Source organism: Aquarana catesbeiana, linkage group LG06, assembly GCF_042186555.1.
Source record: "Aquarana catesbeiana isolate 2022-GZ linkage group LG06, ASM4218655v1, whole genome shotgun sequence".
NCBI lineage: Eukaryota > Metazoa > Chordata > Amphibia > Anura > Ranidae > Aquarana > Aquarana catesbeiana.
Window position 1 is genome coordinate 149,677,939 of NC_133329.1, and position 20,470 is coordinate 149,698,408.

General features: G+C 40.2%; 1 protein-coding gene across 2 annotated transcripts in view; it reads left to right on the forward strand.

The window, feature by feature from the left end:
- Positions 1–20,470, forward strand: part of CRYM (crystallin mu) — a 192,229-nt gene that overhangs the window by 163,905 nt on the left and 7,854 nt on the right. Inside the window, exon 8 of one of the 2 annotated variants that reach the window (XM_073591048.1) lies at positions 9,152–9,382. The exons of the other annotated variant lie outside the window; for it this stretch is intronic. Within the exon in view, the coding sequence (XP_073447149.1) occupies positions 9,152–9,225 (74 nt within the window). The 3' untranslated portion in view covers positions 9,226–9,382. Of the gene's footprint in view, positions 1–9,151; positions 9,383–20,470 lie in introns of those variants that run through there. 2 annotated transcript variants of the gene reach the window in all.

The following is a 20,470-nucleotide window of genomic DNA, read 5'->3' on the forward strand; positions in this document are numbered from 1 at the left end:
TCCGTTCATTCAGAAAGTCCGTCGTAAAGTCCGTTGAAAAGTCTGCAGGACAAAGTCTGCCGTAAAGTCCGCTCATCATAATGGTGACTGTTTGTGAACTGCAGTCTTCAAATCATTCCACAAATTTTCAATGGGATTTAAGTCTGGACTCTAAGCCATGCAAGGACATTCACCTTTTTCTCCTTCAGCCACCATGTGGTAATTTTTGCTGTGTTCGTTGGGTCATTGTCATGTTGGAAGGTAAACCTTCTCATTGACAACCTGCTGGCAAAAACTTGATGGCATTTTTCCCCATCCATTTTTCTTTTATCCTGACAAGTGCTCTAGTCCCTGCTGCAAACACCCCCATAACAGAATATTACCACCTTCATTCTTTACTGTAGAAAAGGTGTTATTTGGATGGTGAGCTGTATTGGATTTCCGCCAGACATATGGTTTGGTGTTGAAGCTAAATTCAATTTTAGTCTCCTCTGACCACCTTAAACGCATCTTGATGTTTCTGAGGCCACATGGAAAAAGGTGTTATGGTGCGATTAAACTAAAATCAGAAGAAGGGTACACTGTCATAAAGGGATGGACATGGTCAGCAACAATACTCAGGTAGGCTGTGGCGTTTAAACAATGCTCATTTGTCACTATGGGGCTCATTTGTCACTATGGGGCCCAAAGTGTGCAAAGAAAATATCCCCCACACCATTTCACCACCACCACCAGCCTGAACTGTTGATACAAGGCAGGATGGATCCATGCTTTCATGTTTATGCCAATTTCTGACCTTACCGTCTGAATTTTGCAGCTGAAATCGAGACTAATCAGACCAGGAAACCTTTTTCCAATCTTCTATTGTTCAATCTTGGTGAGCCTGTGCAAATTGTAGCCTCATTTTCCTGTTCTTAGCTGACAAGAGTGGCACCTGATGTGGTCTTCTGCTGCTGTAGCCCAACTGCTTCAAGGTTTGTATTGTGCATTCAGAGGTGGTATTCTGCATACCTTGGTTGTAACTAGTGGTTATTTGAGTTACTGTTGACTGTCTATCATCTCGAACCAAACCAAATTATATATATAAAAATACAGCGCTGTCAAAAACAACCGTGTGCAAGCAGCTAGCACATACAAGTGATCTAATCCTGTGAATAAAACATATAAAGAAAAGTGCAGTGCTAACAACTATAAAAATAATCAATATCCATATTCATATCCTGCAATGAATAGTATAACCCAATGTATAAATTGTATAATGAACCTTTTAAATAGAACACATTAAGTCCATAATACAAGAAGTGTTTTGTGGTACACTTATATTAAATAAAATAATCCTTGAAGGGTGAAAGTCTTAGGAGGTATATAACACCAAAAAAGTGAAAAGACTTGTACATGTGTTGATAGAAGATCCACCACCACTTAAATTGGGGGCTTACCGGAAAGATTGGACTCAGATGGGTGTATACCCACTGAGCCAATCTAGCTTGTAACTGTGGGGATCCACGGTGGTATCTGTGTAACGTGAACGTTAATCCAGGTGACCCAGGTACTTGCGAGTAATTATGTATGGCAAAGGAAACAAATCCACTCAGGCATCCAGAGTATATATGGAAAAAACGTGAGAGTACATAGCGTGATACTTTACTCTTGCACAGATGTACAGGCTTCTGTCCTCTACTAGTATTGCTTACTCTGATTCCACTGCAGAATGTGAGCTTTTCACATTGTATGCTACAAGCTGCAGCAAGTCAGCCAGAGCCTGCTGTATCTCCTTAATGGAGAACTCCCCTTTTATTTAATATAAGTGTACCACAAAACACTTCTTGTATTATGGACTTAATGTGTTCTATTTAAAAGGTTCATTATACAATTTATACATAGGGTTATACTATTCATTGCAGGATATGAATATGGATATTGATTATTTTTATAGTTATATCATCTCGAACCAGTCTGCCCATTCTCCTCTGAAATCAACAAGGCATTTTCATACACACAGCAACCATACACTGGATATTTTCTCCTTTTTTTGCACCATTCTCTGTAAACCCTAGAGATGTTTCTGCGTGAAATTCCCAGTAGATCAGCAGTTTTTGAAATACCTATACCAGCCCATCTGGCACCAACAACCATGCCACGTTCAAAGTCACCTAAATACCCCTTCTTCCCCATTCTGATGCTCAGTTTGAACTTCAGCAAGTTGTCTTCACAATGTCTAGATGCCTACATGCATTGAGATGTGATTGGCTGATTAGCAATTTGTGTTAATAAGCAATTGAACAGATGCACCTAACAAAGTGTGTGTGTGTGTGTATGTATGTGTGTGTATATATATATATATATATATGTGTGTGTGTGTGTGTGTGTGTGTGTGTGTGTATATATATATATATATATATATATATATATATATATATATATATATATATATATTTATATATATATATATATATATATATATATATATATATACACACACACACACTTAATGTTGATAAAAGTAAGGTTATGAACTTGGGGGGCTAAGAATATGCATGCATCATACACACTAAGGGGGAGTACAACTGGGGGAGTCCATAGTGAAGAAGGATCTGGGGGTTTTGATGGATCATAAGGTCAATAATCGCATGCAATGCCAAGCTGAGGTTTCCAAAGTGAGAAAAGTCCTTTCTTGTATTGAGAGGTATGGACTCCAGAGAGTGAGATATCATTTTGGCCCTGTTCAAATCATTAGTAAGACCTTATCTGGAATATGCCGTTCAGTTTTGGCCACAAGTTATCAAAAAGGATATCTGGGAACTGGAGAAAGTGCAGAGAAGGGCAACCAAACTGATAAGAGGCATGGAGGAGCTCAGCTATGAGGAAAGATTAGAGGAACTGAATTTATTCTCTCTTGAGAAGGAAATTAAGGGGGATATGATCAACATGTATAAATACATAAGTGGTCCATATAGTGAACTTGGTGTTAAGTTATTCACTTTAAGGTCATCACAGAGGACAAGGCACTCTTTACGTCTAGAGGAAATAAGATTTCATCCCCAAATACGGAAAGGTTTCTTCACAATGAGAGCTGTGAAAATGTGGACTAGACTCCCTCCAGAGGTGGTTCTGGGCAGCTCAGTAGATTGCTTTAAAAAAGGCCTGTATTATTTCCTAAATGTACATAATATAACTGTGCTAACATTTATAGGTAAAGTTGATCCAGGGAAAATCTGATTGCCTCTTGGGGGATCAGGAAAGAATTTTTTCCCCCTGCTGTAGCAAATTAGATCATGCTTTGCTGGGGTTTTTCGCCTTCCTCTGGATCAACTGTAGGTGAAGGATTGTGTATATGGGATTGTTTTTTTTTTTTTTTTTTGGTTGAACTAGATGGACTTGTGTCTTTTTTTTTTTCAACCTGACTAACTATGTAACTAGTCCTGATGTCCTTTAGTCGCACCCTACAGCATGACTTCATAATCAGCGATTACACACTGCCTTATTTAGAGAGCCATTGTAAATGTGCATGTACCGTTTCATAAGCAAAATGCCAGCAGCAGTCTCCTTTCCTTATGCCTTTGTGGCAGCATGAAATCCGGATACTACTTTTAAGTATAACTCCTTTTTATCAATGGTTCTCTGCTGTGTGCTAAGTCTTTTTAGATATTAGGAAATGTAACTAACTGATGCTGATTTACTATCCAAATAATTAATGGCTGGTGGCTGATAAATTGCATGCTAGATATGCAGTTAAGTGCTGGCACTGGATGAAATAAATTTATTCTGTGGTTCTTGCATGACTGCTGTTAAAAAAGCATGGTTGGGAATAAGATTTAATGCTTATATGATATAATAGGTGTTAAAGTCCATTGTCTTAAACCTGAATTCTGGAAATGTTACAAAAAAGCCTGTGCAGTGGGGATCCCACACTGCAAAAGGTTAAATGTTTCTTTAGTCTCGAGGGAGCTGAACAGGCATTATTACATACCCGACTGCTCCTTCTATCGGCTCTGGCTCTTTCCTCCTATCCCTGAAGCTCTGGTCTGTTGATTGGGGGGGCCTCATGTGCAATACAGGGCTGTTAAACCTGTACATGGTGTGGACAAGAATGCAACTGCAGCCCAAGAACCTTAGAGGAAACTTTGGGGAACCAGTCGTACAAATTGATGGAGCCGGGAGTAAGGTAAGTATTTCTCTTTATCTGTGCACCACTAGACATAAGCATTTAACCGTTGCGATGTGGGGAGCCCCATTTTTAAGAGTTGGTTTTATCACATTCCTGGAGTTATTTGTACTGCTTGTCTTCAATAACGTGAAATGTTTCTTTCTCATCCATTGAGGGACACAGGCAGTTGTTCACCACCTGGATATTTAAAAAAAAATGAAGGGAAATTCAGGATAACATCTTTTACTAACAGTGCGCCTCAATTTTTTGCTAGTGTCCTAGAAGGATGGACATCTTTTCTTCAGCTCTGTTGTGTTAGAAAATAACCAATTTTTACTAGCATCATTTTTTTCTCCAAGACTTTTCTCTTCAATCAAACTCTTCTTTACAGCTGGCCTCTTCATTTGCAGCTATCTAGCAAGGCCATTCTCCGCTTGGCGTTTGGAGTGCTGTGTCCAGAGCCTGTTGGACTGGGTGTTTCATGGATAGCTTGGAAATTACCTTTTGGGGCATTGGGTTCCACATATGGAGCCTGGAAAGCACCTTATCAGTAACAAGTTACCTACAGAGTGCTTTCCAGGTCCAGAGCCCTTAGCTTTGCCTCAGCACCTGCCCTGCCTCTGTAGGCTGATCAGGCTGAGCATCAGAGCTGCTAAGAGCCTTTAAAATATCCACTTATTGCTGATTTCCACCATGGAAGAGGTTAGCGCTGTGGGACGTCATCTGCTGGGTCGAGAGTTGCGTGTCCCCAGTTCCTTAGTGAACAGACTGGAATAAAAATCCCAGGAACCATTCTGACAATTCCCAAGCCCAAAGAAGGCATTTGTTCCATTCTGGATCTAAAATCTTGGAAAATCTCTATTCGAGCTAAAAAATTCTGCATGGAATTCACCAAGTCTGTCATTGCCTCCCTTCATAATTGGGCCTTTCTGATGCTGACATCAGTGATGTGTACTTGTCCCCATTTTTCCAGCGCAAAAAGAGTTCTCTGTGCTTTCTTGTTTGGCCCCTAAATGACCAGTTTGTGGCCATGTCCTTTGGTTTTCTCTTCTGCACCTGTGGGGGTTCACCAAGGTACTGGCCTTGGTAATAGTCCTGTGGGATACTCTTGCAGAGGGAGCAGTTGGTGCAGGCTCTGGCATACTACGTGGCTATGACTGGCCAGACCTTGCAGCAGTTCAGATGGGTTCTGAACCTTCAGAAATTGTCTCTGGCACCAAATCATCACTTGGTATGCTAAGAGTCCTGGCGGGGGAAGCAATCCCCGCCAGGAGAAGACAGTCATTATCGCTAGCGGCTATAGAAGCCACTTCAGATAATCGCAAGCCAATCTGGCAGGCTGAATGTAACCAAGTTGATCACTCAACTTGGTACATTCAGCCTGCCCATTAATGGTTCGAATCTCGGCCATTTCAGCAGGAACCTTGTATGGCTGGCCTTAGTCTCTTGGAACTCTCACCAACCATGGGCAAGAGAGTATGTTGCTCTGCAGGGGGAGGAGAAATCAGTGGCAGCTGACATGTAAGCACCACCGAGTATTGGCGATCTATTTCCCCCATTTTTGTTCTATTTAGTGCCAGACATGCTGTTGTGGTTAAGCCACCTATGATTTCTGACACTGGATGCACGATAAAACTGCTTGTGACCAGTTTAAAATTTGAACTGCTATGTGGATTTGGGCTATTCCTTCAGTGGCTATAAAAAGTCTACACACCCCTGTTAAAATGTCAGGTTTCTGTGATGTAATAAAATTAGACAAAGATAAACCATTTCAGAACTTTTCCCACCTTTTTAATGTGACCTATAAACTGTACAACTCGGTTGAACAACAATCTGAAATCTTTTAGGTAGAAGGAAGTAAAAATAAAAAAATAAAATGTGGTTGCATAAGGGTGTGCACACCCTTATCTTAAGACTTTGTTGAAGCACCTTTTGATTTTTTTACAGCACTCAGTCTTTTTGGGTATGAGTCCATCAGCATGGCACATCTTGACTTGGCAATATTTGCACACTCTTTGCAAAAAAACACTCCAAATCTGTCAGATTGCTAGGGAATCTCCTGTGCACAGCCCTCTTCAGATTGCCCCACAGATTTTCAATCGGATTCAGTCTGGGCTCCAGAACTTTAATCTTCTTTTGGTGAAGCCATTCTTTTGTTGATTTAGATGTATGCTTTGGGTCGTTGTTATGCTGAAAGATGAAGTTTCTCTTCATGTTCAGCTTTCTAGCAGAAGCCTGAAGATTTTGTGCCAATATTGACTGGTATTTGGAACTGTTCATAATTCCCTCTACCTTGACTAATGCCTCTGATCTGGCTGAAGAAAAACAGACCCAAAGCATGATGCTTCCACCACCATGCTTCACTGTGCGTATGGTGTTCTTTTAGTGTTGTTTTTGTGCCTGATATATCTTTTGGAATTATGGCCAAAAAGTTCAACCTTGGTTTAATCAGACCAGAGCACATTTTCCCACATGCTTTTGGGAGACGTCAGATGTGTTTTTGCAAAGTTTAGCCGGGCTTTGATGTTTCTTCTTCCGTCTTGCCACTCTACCCGCAGATATTCCTGCTGCTCCTTTAATGTTGCTGTAGGCCTCTTGGCAGCCTCCCTGACCTTTTTTTGTCTCGTCTTTTCATTAATTTTGGAGGAACGTCCAGTTCTTGGTAATGTCACTGTTGTGCCATATTTTCTTCACTGTGTGTCCCATGGTATATCTAATGCCTTGAAAAAACTTTTGTACCCTTCTCCTGACTGATACCTTTTAGCAATGAGAATCCCTCTGATGCTTTGGAAGCTCTCTGCAGGCCATGGCTTTTGCTGTAGGATGCGACTAACATAAATGTCAGGAATGACCTACTAGAACAGCTGAACTTCATTTGGGGTTAATCATAGGCACGTTAAATGACTGACTCCTATTTAACAGGAGTTTAAATGTGATTGCTTTATTCTGAACACAACTAAATCCCCAGTTATAAGAGGATGTGCACACTTATGCAACCCCATTATTTTGTTTTTTCATTTAATCCCCCCCCCCCCCCCCCCCCAAAAGGATTTCAGTTTTTCAATTGAGTTGTACAGTTTATAGGTCACATTAAAGGTGGAAAAGGTTCTGAAATTATTTATCTTGGTCTCATTTTTGTACACACAGGAACCTGACATATTAACAGGGGCGTGTAAACTTTCTACATTGTATATAAAACATTCGTATAAAAGGCTGTGTACCCCAAATGATGGCAGTACCATGGCTGCTGTCATCCAATGTATGCACAGAATGCAAGGTTGAAAAAAGACAAGTCCATCAAGTTGAAACCGTGTCCAACTAAAAAAATGTAGATTCTTGACCTTTTCCAATTTGTTTAGAATACCACTGAAAATTTGAGGCATGACCCCAATGAGAAAGATGCATCTGTTCTTTATATAATGTAATGTGAGTGCACAATTCGTAAAGGGCAGTAGCCTTATTGGCCCAAGAGAAGTTCAAACCTTGTGCATCCATGCCAACTTTCCCCAATGCCAACTGCTCCACAAACAAAACATCTGCTTATCCAAAAAAGGCAACTTTCTTACCTGTTTAGTGTTCTATAAGCAGTCTGCCTTTTCACCCACCAGCAGACTGTCACAGAGAGTGGAAGAGAGAGCCTTGTCCATCAGTTAGAATGGAGGTTTATTTATGGCTCTTGGGGTACTCCTTTTACTAAGTTTACATTTTTCCATGCATTCGTTGAACTGAGATCCCACAAGTGTGCAACCCCAAAGACTTCCCTGCACATTAGCATATCCCTTAAGTCTGGCACTGAAGCTGCTTCCTCTGACTCCTCAACCATGACCTCTAGTAAGGAGGTTGCCAGGTACCTCTGACATATGGTTGCCAGCATCCCCTTCAAGTTCAGGCAAAATAGTAAGGTGCATATTCAGAACCAGCTACCTTCTTCCACAGTCCAAAAACGGTTTCCATATCAGAAAAACCACAGCCCAATATTATACTAGAAGTCCCTGACCACACCTATGACATGCTTTAGGGCACGTTAACATGGGGCATATGAATCCGGGTCCCGTGTGAGGGATATGTGTACCTGCATGAGGATGCACAGGTGTCCCATGCATCCCTGTGAAGGTAGTCCCATAGCTGTTAATTGCAAAGCAGCGGCTGCATAGACACAGCTGCTGCTCCCAATGCCCAATGTGACATCTGTGCGAGTGTAGGTGCACAGCCCCAAATTTGCTCTGTCCCTCTATACTTGTGTGGGTATACATGGTCCTCGCGTGGATGACGGATTCATATGCCCAGTCTCAACGAGTCCTTACAGTTCCACTAGCAGGCCCACTAAGAGCACCACAGTCTTTGGCATTGCTGTGTATACAAAGTACTCCTATTCAGTCAGAGCCATACTTGGCAGGGTTCAGCCTCCGTGTTTAGATGTGCTGTCAAGACAGACTTGGCAAATGGTGACACACACCTCTGCAGGTCCCATTCCATAGGCTCAATAAATTATAAGGCATGTCCAAGTTCTTGACACTGCCAGTACCTAATATGCTATGTCTTTTTCAATGTAGAGACTCCTTTTGTGCTAGGAGACCATATGTATCTGGCACCGACAATTTTCTCACCTTCCTCCCGTTTACCCCTTAGGAAAAAATGGGACAGTTGTATCTAAGATAGACTTCCTTCCTTTTTTTGTTTTTTGTTTTTTTTTGTTTTGTTTTGTTTTGTTTTGTCTTGTCTTGTCTCTGGGGGTTACTGGCTTGGAGGGCAGATCTCGGAGATTTCCTTACATATTGCTACCAGCTGCTTGACAAAGACCTGTAGGAGATTGAGAACTGTTCTTGGCTGCATGGATTACCAGACGTAATTTCAACATGCTATGAGTTTTATTAAGTCATTTTTAACCACTGAAGAGAGCTTATCAGAATACTGGGTATAAGTCACTAATATTTAGGAAGCACCTGCATTTTGAGGTTCTATATAATTAAAAGGTCAGTCTGTATGTATGTACAGTATCTATCTAATTTTATATTTTCATTTTAGGCATGGCCATTGAAGACACGGTGTCAGCAAAACTTGTGTATGATTGCTGGGTGCAAAGTAACACCAATAAATAAAGACAAATCTATCCAAAATTCCAGCCAAATTTGCTGTTGAAGAGCCCTGTGGGTACCTATTATTGAGTCTGAATTAATTGTGCATCATATACTAAATTAAATAATATTGTCAAAAATTCCAAACTATTATAATAAAAACATTTAGATCTTAAAACTACAGCGCAAATATGTGTGACCTTCCTAATTGTGTGTAAATCAATTAAAAAAATGATACATTTTGGACTGCTGCTAGCGCTATGTGTTACCACATATGCATCAAACTGAAGATAATAACAAAGTGCAGCACTGTCCACTACTAATCAATGTGAAATTCACCATGCATAACAATATACAAAAATTGTCGCTTGTGCAATGCAACTGTATAAATGTCCTTATTTAAAAGATTATGCTTCTGGTAATTGATTTTTATACGCTTTCTTTGTCTCAATTCTTTCCCACACCTATATTAAAATCTCAATATGACATATCAATGTGCCAATCTGTGCTTCTAGTCCAATGTAAAAATTCCTCAAACGATTGATCGATTTACTGTGCCATCCACTTGTTTATGCCACCACCACTCTATAGATATACTCTCACCTCCAGTATTTGACCCAAAACTATTTTAGTTCAAATGGCATTTGGTTTTGGCCACAGATATTCAATCCAACTCCATCCGCTTTTCTTGATGTCATCAGCGCCGCCCTACGCGTTACGTCACTAACTTCGTGACTGACTTAGGAAGGCATGAGTAACGAGGGTGGGGTGGATTGAATATCAGGGGGATTCCTGCTGTGGAGAATACCTGTGGCAAAAACCTACCAGGTTTAAAGGGAAAAGTGTTATTTGACCTAAAATAGTTTTGGGTCAAATACTGGAGGTGAGTGTATATGTATGTGAGGTGGTTGAATGAACAAGTGGATGGCACAGTAATCGATCAATCATTTGAGGAATTCTTAATCAGACTAGAAACACAGATTGGCACATTGATATGTCACATTTTAATATATATGTGGAAAAGAATTGACAAAAAGCGTATAAATCGATTGATTACCAGAAGCATAATTGTCTGAATAAGGACATTTTACTGTATATGGTTGCATTGCACAAACAACAATTTTTGTATATTGTTATGGTGGATTTCACATTGATTCATTGTGGACATCTCTGCGCTTTTGTTAGCTTCAATATTTCAAGCATAAAACTTTTTAGGGCTACATGTGTTACTACAATTTTGAAATCACATCAAGTAACATTTCAATAAAAAACGTCCGACATTCGGCCGATGTATATGGGAGCCGGTTCGACAGAATCTGGCCGTTTGGCGATCGTGCTGGAAAACCAGCAGCCGACCAGCTCGAGATTAGCGCCCTCAGCCAATGGCAGAGGGTGCTGATTGGAGTGTTCTGGCAGGGGGCGTCTCCCTGTCAGAACACAACAGCTCAGCGGTGGAGATTGTTGTACGAACGTTGGATCGTTAATACAGCGACTCTGACCAGAGCTGAGTTTTTTGGGGTTTTTTTTTTTTTTTTTTCATTCAACCTGGAAAGCTCATAGTGTGTACCAGGCTTTAATGTCAGCTTCTGGTTGGCTGCTGCTATGAGCCAATTTAGAAGACCGCAATGTGTAAATTCTGGACTTGAACATATGAGCAGAGCAAAGAATTTGTAATCCGATAATAGGTGGCTTTTACAATGAATATCAAGGTCTGTTATTGAGGGTTTACAAAGAGTGGTCATTGCAAAAAAAAATATTTTTGAATGTGAACACCAGACAGGTCTAAAATACATAAATGAATACTGGTCTCTATGAATAATTTCTTAAATATATTTTTATATACAAGCAGTGTAAGTACCAGAATCTGACCTGGTATCAGTCACTTGCAGTGCCTGTACATCAAATATCCGGGAGAGCAAGACATAGCTCAAAGAGCCAGTCCGGTGTACTGCAGTCCAAATAGCATGCTGATAGAAGGAGAAAGAAGAGTGACAGAGATGAGCTCATCATTCTGTTTCTTCTCCTTTCAGTGTCTAGTGGTCTACTCTCTTCTAGATGGGACTATACTGGGTTGCTGAGCTTTATAAATCTCAGGACTGGATGGACAGAAATAAAATCTCTTGACAGATGAAACCTCCCCAATATGTGTATTTCATCTATTTGTTTGCTTGAATTTCTGCTTTAAAGTGACCCTGTCATGAGAAAAGTATGGGGCCTGCCTTTTGCTGACCTTTCCTCTCCTTTTGAGAATTTTTGTTCATTAGGTGTCACACTGATGCTTTCTGCTCATTTCTTTCAAAGTCTCCTGACCTGGAACAAGCGTAGAGGTGAAAAATTCTGACATTTATTTACAACATGCTTGTTCTGAGTCTGACTGAGAAAATGAAGCCAGGGATAGCCAGGCAACTATCACTTTCAGTAGAGCCAGCAACGGCACCCCCCATACTCCTCTCATGACAGAGTGACTTTAAAGTGTATGTACAAAATTTGAAATCATATATTAATTTCCACATTGTGTTTTCAATTATTGCTGACCTATTCCAGTTAATCTGAACACTCTTGACATACTTTTTGAAGATCCCCAATCTTTTACTTCCTTGAATTCAGTGACAGATATTCACTATACCTTCTGAATAGGCATTGCGGTGTCACACATTTCACAGAGCCTGCCTGCTGAATTAGAGGTGCTGAGAGGAGGAGTTTCAGGAGGCGGAATCAGTATAGGAATCACTGCTTGCAGATAGCTAGGTACCATAGAATATGTAAAGTAAGCAGCAGAGGAAAAGCTGCAAAAGTATGCAGAGAATCCATAAAGATGTGGAAAGAGATGGCCAGCAGACTGTCAGAACAACATGAAAGGAGATTTCAGAAATTGCCACTGTGGGGACACAGATAACATTTAAAATCTGATAGAAAAATCTCAGGAAGAAGGCATTTAGAAAATGACAGAAGTACACTCTCTTTACTGTGTCAAACGTAAAAAAAACAAAGCAAATAATAAAAAAAAAAGTTCTGACTTGTAGTTGGGCTTTAACCACTTCAGCCCTGGAAGGATTTACCCCCTTAATGACCAGGTCATTTTTTATGATCGGGTACTGCGTTACTTTAACTGACAATTCTTTTAGGGGTATTTGATCACCTCTGCGGTTTTTATTTTTTGCGCTATAAACCAAAAAAAAATTTAGAAAAAATTTTTTTTTACTTTTTGCTATAATAAATATCCAAATACATTTCTTCATCAGTTTAGGGCAATATATATTCTTCTACATATTTTTGGTAAAAAAAATGGCAATAAGCGTATATTGATTTGGTTTGCGCAAAAGTGATAGCGTCTATAAAATAGGGGATATACAGTTGTGCTCATAAGTTTACAGACCCTGGCAGAATTTATGATTTCTTGGCCATTTTTCAGAGAATATGACTGATAACACAAAACATTTCTTTCACTCATGGTTAGTGGTTGGCTGAAGCCATTTATTATCAATCAGCTGTGTTTACTCTTCTTAAATCATAATGGCAACAGAAATCGCCCAAATGACCCTGATCAAAAGTTTACATATCCTGGAATGTTTGACCTTGCTAGAGACACAGAAGGTGGCACACACAGGTTAAAAAGGCAATTAAAAGTTAATTTCCCACATTTGTGGCTTTTTAAATCACGGTTAGTCTCTGTGTATAAATAGTCAATGAGTTTGTTAGCTCTCACATGGATGCACTAAGCAGGCTAGACACTGAGCCGTGAGGAGGTAGAAAAGAACAGTCAAAAGACCTGCGTAACAAGGTAATGAAACTTTACAAAGATGGAAAAAGATAAAAAAAGATATCCAAAGCCTTGGATATGCCAATCAGTACTATTTAATCACTTATTAAGAAGTGGAAAATTAGGGGCTCTTTTGATACCAAGCCAAGGTCGGGTAGACGAAGAAAGTTTGCAGCCACAACTGGTGGAAGAATTGCTCAGGATACAAAGAAAAATCCGCAGGAGAAAGAGACTGCTCTCCAAAAAGATGGTGTGGTTGTTTTTAACCACTTACCGACCGGCTCCTGTACATATGCGTCGGCACTTTGAAGGTGGTTATCTCGGTGACGGCAGCAGTCGCTGCTACAACCACGTGACTTTTTCAAGGATCTGTTCCTTGAAAAAGTCATGTGTCAGTGATGCAACGCGTGTGAGGAGCTTAGGACGTTCAGTGCTGCAATACACCTGAAGGTTAACAGCAGCTGTTTCTCTATGGGAAACCTCGTCCACAGCAGCTGACTGCAATCTGCATATTTGAATGCTTCTAATAGACCGGGAGTTTGTGAGTGTATCTCTTGTCCCTGTTTTGCTTATGTACTATCTAGTAAGTTCACTGCACAATGATCTATTTTTTTTTTGCTTGCTTTGCATAAAACCTTTATCCTGAGAGCCGAATCACCAGCAGTATTATGGCTAAAGTGGGATGCAAGAAAAACTAAATATCCTGATACAAACGATCTAACCCAGTGAGTCAATCAATCTGGATTAAGGGAAGGAACTGTTTAATTATTTTTACTTTCCCCCACTATTTATCTCTGCCTGGACATTGTACTCAGAGTGTCATTATTATTTTATTTATATTCACCGTCACATCACCAATTTGAAGATTTATTTTGGCAATTTTAACACATGTATTAGCACCATAATTATTTATCTATTTTATTCACATGTATGCATTTTTTATTCCTGGATTTAAGCTTAGTCGTAGCAGCATATTGTGCACTATTTATTTAAAGCGCATCAATTTTATACTTAGTACTATTTGTTTGGTTATCTGATCACCCTATATTGATAGCAGCTTTAATTTACTGATTTTATCATAGCACTAACTATATTGGTATATATATATATTTTTAAGCACAATTTATTTATATCACACATATCTATCCACATCAGCGCTTGGTTTTTATTCATTTTTTTAAAAACAACCACACCATCTTTTTCCAGAGCAGCCTATATTTCTCCTGAGGTTACCTGTGGGTTTTTCTTTGTATGCCGAACAGTTCCTGTGGCAGTTGTGGCTGAATTTTTTCTGACCTTAGCTTGGTATCAAGAGATCCCCAAATTTTCCACTTCATATTATGTGATTGAACAGTACTGACTGGCATATTCAAGGCTTTGGATATCTTTTTATATCCTTTTCCATCTTTGTAAAGTTTCATTACCTTGTTACGCAGGTCTTTTGACTGTTCTTTTCTACCTCCTCATGGCTCAGTGTCTAGACTGCTTAGTGCATCCATGTGAGAGCTCACAAACTCATTGACTATTTATACACAGACACTATTTGTGATTTAAAAAGCCAGAAATCTGATGTGAGAAATTAACCTTTAATTGCCATTTTAACCTGTGTGTGCCACCTTATGTGTCTCTACCAAGGCAAAATATTCCAGGGTATGTAAACTTTTGATCAGGGTCATTTGGGTGATTTCCGTTGTCATTACGATTTAAGAAGAATAAACACAGCTGATTGATAATAAATGGCTTCAGCCAAACACTAACCAGTGAAAGAAAAGTTTTTGTGTTATTCATATTCTCTGAAAAATGGCCAAGAAATCAAATTCTGCCAGGGTCTGTAAACTTAAAAGCACAACTGTATTTATGGCATTTTTATTATTTTTTTTTTTTTTTTTTTACTAGTAATGGCGGTGATCAGTGATTTTTAGCGTGACTGCGACATTGCGGTGGACAGATCGGACACTTTTGACACTTTTTTGGAACCAGTGACCCTTATCCACACTGATCAGTGCTAAAAATAGCCACTGATTACTGTATAAATGACACTGGCAGGGAAGGGGTTAACACTAGGGGGCGAGCAAGGGGTTAAGTGTTTCCTAGGGAGGTGTTTCTAACTGTGGGGGGAGTGGGCTGACTGGGAGTAGCGAGAGATCTCTGTTCCTGATCACTAGGAACAGCAGATCTCTCTCTCCTCCCCTGTCAGAATGGTGATCTGTTTGTTTACATTAACAGATCCCCATTCTGGCTCTGTGAATCGATCGCAGGTGGCTGGCCTGCTATTGCTCTTAAAGTGGCCGACTTACACCTACGGCGGTTTGGACAGCTGTGCCAACCTGCCACAGTACAGCGGCTGGTCGGCAAGCGGTTTAAGTACATTTAAACTTAAAATAACCCCTGATGCTATTGCCACGAAGGTCCTTGTTCAGGCAATTTCTGTTTTAGTCCTGACAATGTTCTGTCCTAGTCTCCCAATTCTGCTCTAGTGTTGTCACCTTATCAGTCTTCTGATGGAAACTACAAGTGGACATTTCAGAACATATTACCCAAGCATGGTCCACTGTAAGAAAACCAGCTCTAAGAAACGCCATAAAGCCATCACTGGAGTGCATATATGAGTAGGAAGTGACTGAAAAACGCTGTATTCAACTTCTGTGTGAAGTAAAGGAAAAGCTTTAGATGAAATCCTTGCTCATCGTTAACACGACTTTGGCATGTTTCACCTACTGTATATTTGGCTAAATTGTAGAGGAAACCATGTGGGAAAGGGATTATATGCACGCACCATTCACAAACCAGGTGAAATCTAAGCCGGCCATAGATAGAGCGATTTTCTACCATTGGTTTATCAGGAGAGAAAGATATATACAGTGCCTTGCAAAAGTATTCACCCCCTTGGCTTTTAACCTATTTTGTTACATTACAACCTTTAGTTCAATGTTTTTTTAATCTAAATTATATGTGATGGATCAAAACACAATAGTCTAAAGTGGTGAAGTAAAATTAGAAAAATATATACATAAAACTATTTTTCAGAAATAAAAAAACTGATAGTTGGCATGTGCGTATGTATTCTCCCCCTTTGTTATGAAGCCCATAAAACGCTCTGGTGCAACCAATTACCTTCAGAAGTCACATAACTAGTGAAATGATGTCCACCTGTGTGCAATCTAAGTGTCACATGATCTGTCAATACATATACACACCTTATTAAAAGGCTCCAGAGGCTGCAACACCTAAGCAAGAGACACCACTAACCAAACACTGCCATGAAGACCAAGGAACTCTCCAAACAAGTAAGGGACAATGTTGTTAAGTACAAGTTAGGGTTAGGTTATAAAAAAATATCCAAATCTTTGATGATCTGTAGGAGCACCATCAAATCTATCATAACCAAAGGGAAAGAACATGGCACAACAGAAAACCTGCCAAGAGACGGCCGCACACCAAAACTCACGGACCAGGCAAGGAGGGCATTAATCGTAGAGGCAGCACAGAGACCTATGGTAAGAGTTCCACAGCAAAGACTGGAGTATCTGTACATAGGACGACAATAAGCCGTACACTCCATAGAGTTGGGCTTTATGGCAGAGTGGCCAGAAGAAAGCCATTACTTTCGGCAAAAAACAAAATGACCCGTTCTGAGTTTGCGAAAAGGCATGCGAGAGACTCCCAAAATGTATGGAGGAAGGTACTCTGGTCTGATGATACTAAAATTGAACTTTTTGGCCATCAAAGAAAACGCTATATCTGGCGCAAACCCAACACATCACCCAAAGATCACCAACAGTGAAACATGACCTGAGCCGAGCGGTCACGTGACCCGCTTAGCCAATTAGACGCTGACCGAGGTTAGAACACCTCCCCCCTCGGCGCTCGCCTCCTTAGGGGAAGCATGGACAGGGGAGACAACACACTGGATAAAGAAAACAAACAGTAAACGAGATATAAAGAAAAAAAGGCTCAGAAGAAGAGCCCCTACCTGCCACCTGCAGAAAACCAGCTAAGCCTACAAGCAGAACTGTTGCTCCTGGTTAGGAAGATGCTGCTGCCCCAAAAGACCTTCAGAAGGGGATCCCTGCTTATCAGTGCTGTTAGCAACCCAAGACAGTGGACTGCATCTGGGAGATGCCTGAACCCAGACGGAAGCTGCACAAGGCAAAGGCAAGGCACTTATTGACACTATCCATCAGGAGATTTGGATCCAGCTTGTCTTCATGTTTCTTCCGGATGATAATTTGACGTCCATCGGCTGACACCTATCTGGTCGTTCTTAGTCCTCTGGATATCCCTTTACTGCTTCCGGGAAGTCGAGGAGTGCGGCAGAGGTTCCAGCCTTTCGGAGATCGCTTCCAGCCTTAGTGGGGCTCAATGTTTTATTGACTCCATGTCATAAGACAGGGGAGTCCACGCCATCCGGTAAGAGTACCCACCCTTCTCTACTGTTTGATGTTTTACACCTTGATGTCTTACACCTTGATGTCGGTTTCCGAGTCACGGATTTACAGTGTCCACCATTGACTTTGTTTCACCATCTGTGGATTTACATCATCCACACCTTCTTATGCAGGCCTTTTTTTTTTTAATATTCAATTTTGATTAATTTCCCGGTTTAGTGTGGACTTATTACACATTTGCTATATATTTTGGATTTGGATTTGTGAATTCATGTTCCATTGCTAAGTACACTATTCATTTATAAGGTTTGGCCACACCAAACACTTCACTTTTTTTTTTTTTTTTTTAGCGCTGCATTTTTTCTTTTATTTGTCATTTATTGTTTGTCACAATGTATGCAGCAGCTGTTATATATATAGTTTGTTTTCTTCACTAGAGCGCAGTGTTTTTGCATTTCCCTGAACAGTGAAACATGGTGGTGGCAGCATCATGCTGTGGGGATGTTTTTCAGCAGTCGGGACTGGGAAACTGGTCAGAGTTGAGGGAAAGATGGATGGTGCTAAATACAGGGATATTCTTGAGCAAAACCTTTACCACTCTGTGTGACTTGAGGCTAGAACGGAGGTTTACCTTCCAGCAGGACAATGACCCCAAACACACTGCTAAAGCAACACTTGAGTGGTTTAAGGAGAAACATGTAAATGTGTTGGAATGGCCTAGTCAAAGCCCAGACCTCAATCCAATAGAAAATCTGTGGTCAGACTTAAAGATTGCTGTTCACAAGCGCAAACCATTCAACTTGAAGGAGCTGGAGCAGTTTTGCAAGGAGGAATGGGAAAAATCCCAGTGGTAAGAAGTGGCAAGCTCATAGAGACTTATCCAAAGCGAATTGGAGCTGTGATGGCATCAAAAGGTGGCTCTACAAAGTATTGACTTTAGGGGGGTGAATAGTTATGCACATTGACCTTTTCTGTTATTTTGTCCTATTTGTTGTTTGCTTCACAATAAAAGAAAAACATCTTCCAAGTTGTGGGCATGTTCTGTAAATTAAATTATGCAAATTCTCAAACAATCCAGGTTGTGAGGCAACAAAACATGAAAAATGCCAAGGGGGGGGGGGTGAATACTTTTGCAATGCACTGTGTGTGTGTGTGTATATGTAATATATATATATATATATATATATATATATATATATATATATACACTGTGTATATGTGTGTGTGTGTGTGTGTGTATATATATATATATATATATATATATATATATATATATATATACACTGTGTATATGTGTGTGTATATGTATGTATGTATATATATATATATATATATATATATAATATCTTTTAATCTGTGGTTGCAGGAAAAAAAATTGCTTCATTCCCCCACCAACAGTAAGTGTTGATGGAGGGGGGGGGAGGCTTTTCCCACAGATCCATTGTGTTATCCTGGTGGGGGAAGACATTATTGCTAACAATAGTCACATTTAGAAGCGACAGGCTAGTTGTACCCAAGTTAATCGATCGTTCAGCCTGTCCATACCTTGTTCAAATCCCAGCTAGTCCCTGCTGAACTGTCTATTTTAATGGTTCTACACAGCGCACATGAATGAAGATCATGCTGCTTATCAGCTAACTATCAGTGCATCATGCAAGGCAGAAGGCTCTTTTTATTAGCCACAGGCAAAGACGATTAAGAAAAACAAAATTAGAATGTGGGAAGAAAGAAAAAAAAAGAGGGGTGGGGGGTGTTGGAGGGAAAGAAAAAAAATTGAGTGTGGGAGATCATTAAGACTGATAGTTAAGAAAAATTGTAGTATGCATTGGTTTGTGCATCAATACAATATATACCACACAAGGAAAAAATGTGAGCATTTGTCAAAAGGAAAGAGAAAAAAATACAAAATAAAAATGAAACCTTTTATTGAATGTCACGTTAAATGAAAAAAAAAAAAAAAAAACCACAGGTCAAAAATTGAAAGTTAAGTAGTGTTACGTTTTTTTTTTTCATTTTTGAAGTGACATTCATGAAGAATTAATTTTTAATTTATAATTATGCTTTCTTTCTACCAAATACTGCAGCTGCTGACTTTTAATAGTCAGACACTTACCTGTCCCAGGGTCCAGCGATGCGGGGGAACAAAGCCCTGCTGGTCTTTCCTCCTCTCTGCGGTGCCGGCATTGTCACTGTGGGCACCCAGCTGTGCGCGAGCCGCGCGGTGCGCTGTGACTGGCCAGGCAATCATCTGGGACCTGTGACGTGTCCCAGATGATTGCTGAGAGGGAGGGGAAAGAGGTGATCTTCCTTCCGGTGCCATGGTGCCCCGGGAGGAAGTGCGAGCTGGAACCCTCTAAAAAGAGAGTTTCCGCACCCCCCCCAAAAAAATGACATGCCAAATGTGGCATGTCAGGGGGTCACCTTCTCTTAAAGTGGAAGTTCCATTTTTGGGTGGAACTCCGCTTTAAGTCTGTCTTTTATTTACTTCACACCAGAGTTTAATACAGTTTGCAGCGATACTTGTATGCTATATTTTATCTTGGAACGAGATGTGCTCTGTCTTTGCCAGCACCTGAATACAGAGTATAAACCTAGGAGACTGATATTGCGGGCTTGGAGCAGCGCTGATCTGTTATAGTAAGAAACTGTATTATTTTTAAAAATAAACCCGTCAAATGTTTAAGATACATGATGCTTTTAAAAAAGTAAATGTCCTTTACTTGGGGTTTGCATCTACTTTAACCACTTCAATACCAGACACTTTCAACCCCTTCCTGCCCAGGACAATTTTCAGCTTTCAGCGCTGTCACATTTTGTATGACATTTAGGCTTGGTTTACGCCTATGCAGTTTGCTTCTGATCATTTCTGCAGTGATTTTTGCTGTGTTTTGCATTTTTGCACACGCAATTTTACCACGATTTGCATTTTGCATTTTTTTATAAGTTTTTTTTTGGGGGGCTAATTCTTTGTTGAGCAGATTAAAAACCACAAATTGCGGCAAAAACCCCCTGCCTGCTTTTCTGCAGCTTCTCTATTGAAGTCTATTGAACCACAAAAAAACAGCATTTGCGTTTAAAAAAGTCCCTGACACTTTTCAAAAACGCAGTGGCTGAAAAAAGC